General features: G+C 45.0%; 1 protein-coding gene across 2 annotated transcripts in view; it reads right to left on the bottom strand.

Moving 5' to 3' along the window:
- The window catches only part of PPP4R1 (protein phosphatase 4 regulatory subunit 1), a 56,071-nt gene that overhangs the window by 5,832 nt on the left and 42,044 nt on the right, over positions 1-8,195 (bottom strand). For both annotated transcript variants that reach the window (XM_024763936.1, XM_024763937.1), the window contains exons 13-14: positions 7,016-7,201; positions 5,268-5,429 (exon numbers count right to left, since the gene is read on the bottom strand). In XM_024763936.1, the coding sequence (XP_024619704.1) occupies positions 5,268-5,429; positions 7,016-7,201 (348 nt within the window). The remainder of the gene's footprint in view (positions 1-5,267; positions 5,430-7,015; positions 7,202-8,195) is intronic.

An 8,195-nucleotide genomic window follows, 5' to 3' on the forward strand; every position in this document is an offset into this window, starting at 1 on the left:
GAAAAGACCTGGGCTCCTTGGGGAGATCCTGACTCCCAGCTGGAGACAAAGGAGAAGGTAGGCCTGAAAGTAAGACGTGCCTGGCAGTGAGGGGGCCGATCGAAAGGACACAGGAGTGGCTTTAAGGGGCTCTTATTTGCCAGATTTGATGGTCAAAACAAATGACAGGAGGAGCTTCAAGATGGCGAAAGAGTAAGATGCGGAGATCACCTTCCTCCCCAAAGATACATCAGAAATCCATCTACATGTGGAACACCTCCTACAGAACACCTACTGAACGCTGGCAGAAGACCTCAGACCTCCCAAAAGGCAAGAAACTCCCCACGTACCTGGGTAGGGCAAAAGAAAAAAGAAAAAACAGAGACAAAAGAATAGGGATGGGACCTGCACCAGTGGGAGGGAGCTGTGAAGGAGGAAAGGTTTCCACACACTAGGAAGCCCCTTCGCGGGCGGAGACTGCGGGTGGTGGAGGGGAAAGCTTCGGAGCCACGGAGGAGAGCGCAGCAACAGGGGTGCGGCGAGCAAAGCAGAGACATTCCCGCACAGAGGACCGGGGCTGACCAGCACTCACCAGCCCGAGAGGCTTGTCTGCTCACCCGCTGGGGCGGGCGAAGCTGGGAGCCAAGGCGCGGGCTTCGGAGGTCAGATCCCAGGGAGAGGACTGGGGTTGGCTGCATGAACACAGCCTGAAGGGGGTTAGTGCGCCACGGCTAGCCGGGAGGGAGTCCGGGGAAAAGTCTGGAGATGCTAAAGAGGCAAGAGACTTTTTCTTCCCTCTGTTTCCTGGTGCGCGAGGAGAGGGGATTAAGAGCGCTGCTTAAAGGAGCTCCAGAGACGGGCGTGAGCCACGGCTATTAGCACAGACCCCAGAGACAAGCATGAGATGATAAGGCTGTTGCTGCCGCCACCAAGAAGCCTGTGTGCTCGCACAGGTCACTATCCACACCTCCCTTCCGGGGAGCCTGTGCAGCCCGCCACCGCCAGGGTCCCGGGATCCAGGGACAACTTCCTTGGGAGAATGCACGGCGTGCTTTAGGCTGGTGCAACCTCACGTTGGATTCTGTTGCCACCACAGGCTCGCTCCGCATTCCGTACCCCTCCCTCCCCTCGGCCTGAGTGAGCCAGAGCCCCCAAATTAGCTGCTCCTTTAACCCCGTCCTGTCTGAGCAAAGAACAGACGCCCTCCAGTGACCTACACACAAAGGCGGGGCCAAATCCAAAGCTGAGCCCCTGTGAGCTGTGAGAACAAAGAAGAGAAAGGGAAATCTCTCCCAGCAGCCTCAGAAGCAGCGGATTAAAGCTCCACAATCAACTTGATGTACCTGCATCTGTGGAACACCTGAATAGACAACAAATCATCCCCAAATTGAGGAGGTGGACTTTGAGAGCAAGATTTATGATTTTTTCCCCTCTTCCTCTTTTTGTGAGTGTGTATGTGTATGCTTCTGTGTGAGATTTTGTCTGTATAGCTTTGCTTCCACCATCTGTCCTAGGGTTCTGTCTGTCCTTTTTTTTTTTAATTACTTAAAAAAATTTTTTTCTTGTTTTTTATTTTAATCACTTTATTTTACCTCCTTCCTTCCTTCCTTCCTCTCTCTTTCTCACTCTCCCTCCCTCCCTCCCCCTCTCTCTCTCTTTCTTTCTTTCTTTCCCCCCTTTTATTCTGAGCAGTGTGGAGGACAGGTTCTTAGTGCTCCAGCCAGGTGTCAGTGCTGTGCCTCTGAGGTGGGAGAGCCAAGTTCAGGACACTTGTCCACAAGAGATCTCCCAGCTCCACGTAATATCAAATGGCGAAAATCTCCCAGAGATCTCCATCTCAATGCCAAGACCCAGCTCCACTCAACGACCAGCAAGCTACAGTGCTGGACATCCTATGCCAAACAACTAGCAAGACAGGAACACAACCCCACCCATAAGCACAGAGCCTGCCTAAAATCATAACAAGGCCACAGACACCCCAAAACAAACCAAAGACGTGGACCTCCTGCCCACCAGAAAGACAAGATCCAGCCTCATCCACCAGAACACAGGCACTAGTCCCCCTCCACCAGGAAGGCTACACAACCCACTGACCCAACCTTAGCCACTGGGGACAGACACCAAAAACAACGGTAACCACTAACCTGCAGCCTGCAAAAAGGAGACCCCAAACACAGTAAGGTAAGCAAAATGAGAAGACAGAAAAACACACCGCAGATGAAGGAGCAAGATAAAAACCCACCAGACCTAACAAATGAAGAGGAAATAGGCAGTCTACCTGAAAAAGAATTCAGAGTAATGACAGTAAAGATGATACAAAATCTTGGAAATAGAATGGAGAAAATACAAGAAACATTTAACAAGGACCTAGAAGAACTAAAGAGCAAACAAACAGAGATGAACAATGCAATAAATGAAATAAAAATTCTCTAGAAGGGATCAATAGCAGAATAACTGAGGCAGAAGAACGCATAAGTGACCTGGAAGATAAAATAGTGGAAATAACTACCGCAGAGCAGAATAAAGAAAAAAGAATGAAAAGAATTGAGGACAGCCTCAGAGACCTCTGGGACAACATGAAAGACACCAACATTCGAATTCTAGGGGTCCCAGAAGAAGAAGAGAAAAAGAAAGGGACTGAGAAAATATTTGAGAAGATTATAGTTGAAAACTTCCCTAATATGGGAAAGGAAATAGTTAAGTCCAGGAAGCACAGAGAGTCCCATACAGGACAAATCCAAGGAGAAACACGCCAAGACACATATTAATCAAACTATCAAAAATTAAATACAAAGAACAAATGTTAAAAGCAGCAAGGGAAAAACAACAAGTAACACATACAGGAATCCCCATGAGGTTAACAGCTGATCCTTCAGCAGAAACTCTGCAAGCCAGAAGGGACTGGCAGGACATATTTAAAGTGATGAAAGAGAAAAGCCTACAACCAAGATTAAAGTAACACAATCACAGTAGGGGACTTTAACACCCCAGTTTCACCAATGGACAGATAATCCAAAATGAAAATACATAAGGAAGCACAAGCTTTAAATGATACATTAAACAAGATGGACTTAATTAATATTTATAGGACATTCCATCCAAAAACAACAGAACACACATTCTTCTCAAGTGCTCATGGAACATTCTCCAGGATAGATTGTATCTTGGGTCACAAATCAAGTCTTGGTAAATTTAAGAAAACTGAAATTGTATCAAGTATATTTTCCAACTGCAATGCTATGAGACGAGATATCAATTACAGGAAAAAATCTGTAAGAAATGCAAACACATGGGGGCTAAACAACACACTACTTAATAACCAAGAGATCACTGAAGAAATCAAAGAGGAAATCAAAAAATACCTAGAAACAGGGCTTCCCTGGTGGCGCAGTGGTTGAGAGTCTGCCTGCTGATGCAGGGGACACGGGTTCGTGCCCCGGTCCGGGAAGATCCCACATGCCGCAGAGCGGCTGGGCCCGTGAGCCATGGCCGCTGAGCCTGCGCGTGCGGAGCCTGTGCTCCGCGACGGGAGAGGCCCGTGTATAGCAAAAAAAACACAAAAAAACAGAAAAACAAAAAACCTAGAAACAAATGACAATGAAAACACAATGACCCAAAACCTATGGGATGCAGCAAAAGCAGTTCTAAGAGGGAAGTTTATAGCTATACAAGCCTACCTTAAGAAACAAGAAACATCTCAAATAAACAACCTAACGTTATACCTAAAGCAATTAAAGAAAGAAGAAAAAAAACCCCAAAGTTAGCAGAAGGAAAGAAATCATAAAAATCAGATCAGAAATAAATGAAAAAGAAATGAAGGAAAGGATAGCAAAGATCAATAAAAGTAAAAGCTGGTTGAGAAGATAAAATTGATAAACCATTAGCCAGACATAACAAGAAAAAAAGGGAGAAGACTCAAATCAATAGAATTAGAAATGAAAAAGGACAAATCTAAACTACGAGATATCATCTCACACCGGTCAGAACGGCCACCATCAAAAAATCTACAAACAATAAATGCTGGAGAGGATGTGGAGAAAAGGGAACCCTCTTGCACTGTTGGTGGGAATGTAAATTAATATGTATAACTGATTCACTTTGTTATAAAGCAGAAACTGACACACCATGGTAAAGCAGTTATACTCCAATAAAGATGTTAAAAAACAAACAAAAAAACCCGACAGAAATAGATTACATTACACGGAATAAAAAAGTAATTCTGGAGTCCACACATATTAAAAAAAACTTCCAAAAAGGCAGAGGAAGAGAAGGGAAAGGTTATCTTTACAGGAGATACTAACTAGTAAACACAGAAGGAATTACAAAGAACAGAAAATTAGTATTTTACAACTCACACAGTAACAAGTGATTCAGGCAAGAATCAGGTACAGATGCAGAAATGCAAAAGCACTGTGTGAAGGACTCAGGGAAAGAAATGTTCAGAGTTTGAAAGAATCGCCCACTGAGGAGTCAATAACCTCGATGGAAAAGTGAGCTGACCCATGGCCACGGGACCGGACTCAGCATCACCAGGGACCCAAGAGCCAACATCGTGTTACCCCTGACGCAACCCAGGGACCTAGGTAGAGAGGCAATACTCTTGGCAGACAACACCTGTTTAACCTGAATCTAACTGTGTGACAGCGCTCAGGCAATTTCAAATTGGGGGGCATTCTCCAAAACCACTGGCTTGGCCCCTTCAAAAAGGTCCATGACATTACAGGTGAAAAGTCAGGGAAACTGTCCTAGATTTAAGATGGCTAGAGACGTGGTATTTAAATTCCATGTGCAATTCCCCACTGGATTCTGAGTTGAGGGGACATTATTGGGGCAATTAGAGCAATTTCAATTATGATACTTCTGCGCCTCAAACGTTACGACTACAATATTCTCCAGGATTAAACAATTTGTAAAGTCAGCGCTGCTCCCGTCAGAGACCAGAGATCCACATCAGAGCGGTGAGGACACACTACAGAAGGCTTAATGTCCATGTAATTTCCTACATGTTAGTTCAGTAATTATGAGAAAAAAGGTACAAATGTTTGTAACCATGATCTAATGTCATTTAAAAATGAAATTTAGCGTAATTTTTAAATTCAACACTGAGGTGACACTAGCAAAACTGATCAGAATGGGACTATTTTTTAACCACATGGTACCATCAAAGTCATGGCGACATTTGTTACACAGAACATACAGAAACCTATCTTGATGGCAGCATAAAGTCAAAACTTTAACTCTACAGTAGAATTTTAGTGTGTTTTTATACAAAAGAACTTAAAAATTACCTTTAGAAAATCATGCAAGTGTTTAAGGACACCTATCCTGACTTCATCGAGGTCTTTTAAAAATCCATTAAAAATTGGAACCAGATCTGCAGCTGTCAACTGATCTCCAAGGATGACTGCAAGTTCGTGGATGGAGAAGGCTAAGGTCCTTCGAACTTTCCACTGCAGAAATAAAGACAACTGCGTGAGTAGGCTGATCACAAAGTCTTGGTACTTTAACTTTTGCACAATGTATGAAGGTTAATTTATTATATCTGAATGTTATTAATCTCAAGTTAAATCAGAATAAAATAGTAATAATAGATACTAAGTTTTAAATGCCTACTTTCTATCAAAAACTGGCAGAAAAATGCAAAATCCCTGCACAGTATATGTTATCCCCCTTTCACTTAGGAAGGAAAAAAATGCTTGGAGATCACTGGTGGTGAAGCCTGTGTAGCTCTCAGAGCACTGGATGCCCAATTTCCTGGCGTCCCACATGGATCGAAGGCTGGCTGGTGTGCCTCTCCCTGCGCTGGCCCTCCCGACTCTGCACAGACTACCCTGGATTAAAAACAACCACAAAACTCGTTTTAAAGAACTGGCAATTAAAGAGATACAAGATTGGAAAAATCTCTTGCGGGCAGCCCTGGAACAGAACACCGGAACAGAAATGTGCTCCATTTACAGGAGACTTTATATGTCAAAAACATCTTTTTCTTCATGTGGCCTTAATTTTAAAAAGTTTACTTTCTTATTTAGTTTAAAACTTTACCTGCTGAGAAGCTGTTTAGAACAAAGGCTTTATCCCCGCCCCCAAACACAAGAACCTGTTCTTGAGATAATATGCTGTACCCATGTTCAATGTATCAAATGGGAGAAGGCAGGATGTTTGGATAAGCCCTACCCATCCAGAGCCGTCCCCATCACCAGCAGCTCCGAGAGTCCACAGAATAAAGGTGGAAAGCCCCTCATACAGAGGGTGAAACACTCGTTGGTCTGTATGTTACACAGTTCCACCCCTGTGTGTCCCACGTCCAGTTCCACCCCTGAGGGCTGAGCAGGGATCACCTTCTCCAGAGGTCGGAGGAGGGACTTAAACTATGTTCCCAAGGGGACTCTTGACTTCCAACTTGCCAAGTCAACTGAGACACCGAGGGATAACCATTCACAACTCAGTATAAATTAGTCTCAGCAGATGCCTTCGAATAACTGAGAGATGAAGGTCGCTGAAGGAAAAGGGACTTGGGTGTATAGAAGACAGACCCAAGGGCGGGGGGAGGTGAAGTCGGCAAAGCCTGGGAAAACAGCCACAAAGAGCCACAAACGACCAAGGGTCAATGTTTCCCATTTCTTGTTTCTCAAACGGGTGGTGGTGGTGAGCACGTGTGCACAAACGGGCACGCACACACCCATCCACCTTCTCCCACCCGCACTGCGCTGCCCGCTGGGCCCAGACCCTGGCAACCCGAACACGACTGCAGTCCTGCTAAGGCTGAAAAATATCAGGGAGGAAGCATTTATAACACTGTTTCTGGGGTAAAAAGAAACCCTATATTCTCAAGAATTAATCTGCACGTAAACTTTAGACAACAGCAGCTTTGAGTTAGGAACCTCAGCAGGTCAAACGGGAAGCTAATTCTAGCACTTCAGACAAAAAAGAAGAGAGGCTGCTCAGGTGGAGGGAGGAGCCTGGACCCACGGGGGAGTGCTCTGGTGTCACCGGCAAGCTCTCTGCACGTGAGGGAGCGTGGACAGGGGCCCCGCACCTGCATGTCGGAGGCCAGCGTCTCGTAGGTCTCGCGCAGGCAGTGCCAGTTCTGCCGGCCCAGCGTCAGTGCCACGCCCGGCAGGCTGTACGCGCAGTGCTTGGCGATCTCCGTGTCCACTGTCTGTGCCCGGGAGGGGTCGGTCATGGAGAGATACTGATCCAGCAGGGCCTGGGGCACAACGTCCTAACCAAGAGAGAGTGCAGACTTTGTAAACTAGGCACACTTGCACCTCATACAGTAGTGAAAAACCAATCTCCAAGTTTCAGGTTTCCAATAACTGAAAAGAGATAAGAAAACATGCTAAGGGAGATACATGTATAAATGAATAAAAGCAGCTTCAAGGAGGAAAACAACAAACAAGATCTTAAAACAGAAAACAGTTTAGAGGATGATGAGAGCTGCTTACTAAATTTAAGAGATACATTAAAAATAAGATCAGCGCCTTTCAGTGCTGGCAGAGATTGCAGAGTCTGAGGTAACCTACTGAATGAGGCTAACCTAGTGGATGAGGCTATCCTAGCAGATGAGGCTAAGCAGGCCCTCTTCTGCACTGTCACCAACAAGGATCTTAAAACGACAACAACAACCGCCTTTAGATGGAAATTTAGCAATTATCTATAGAAACTTAAAGTGTACATACCTCTAACCACTTGTATAAATGTGAGGACAAGAAGAACATATCTACGATCTTGCTTATGTATGCGAAATATAGCTTTGGAAGGAGCTACAAAATAAAGATAAAACTGGCTGCTTTAGGGGAAAAGCAAAGTGGGTGCTGGAGGAGAAAAGCTAAGGAGGAAGCTGAATTCTGAAGTTTGTAAACGTATTATCTATTTTTAAAAAATAAAATGGAAATTCATTAAAGGAATGAGACAATCTGTATGCACTGGCTTGAAAAAGCATGTTTTAAAACACTATGAATACCAACTCCATTTTTAATAAATAGAACAAACAAAAACAAAGGACTCGCCCCCTTTGACCTAGGCAATCTACTTATAATAATGCACAGACAGTCCCAGGAGCAAAGCACAGGCATGATCACGATGAACATGGCTTTACTTGTAATATCACAGCACACCTACACCTGGACGCCCGTCCCAGCCCTGCTCACGCGGGGCTGCGTGGGTGCTGTGCTGGGGGGGTGGGGGGGGGGCAGTCTGTGCTCCTGTGCAAAGAG

Source organism: Neophocaena asiaeorientalis, unplaced genomic scaffold, assembly GCF_003031525.2.
Source record: "Neophocaena asiaeorientalis asiaeorientalis breed wild unplaced genomic scaffold, Neophocaena_asiaeorientalis_V1.1 scaffold110, whole genome shotgun sequence".
Taxonomy (NCBI): domain Eukaryota; kingdom Metazoa; phylum Chordata; class Mammalia; order Artiodactyla; family Phocoenidae; genus Neophocaena; species Neophocaena asiaeorientalis.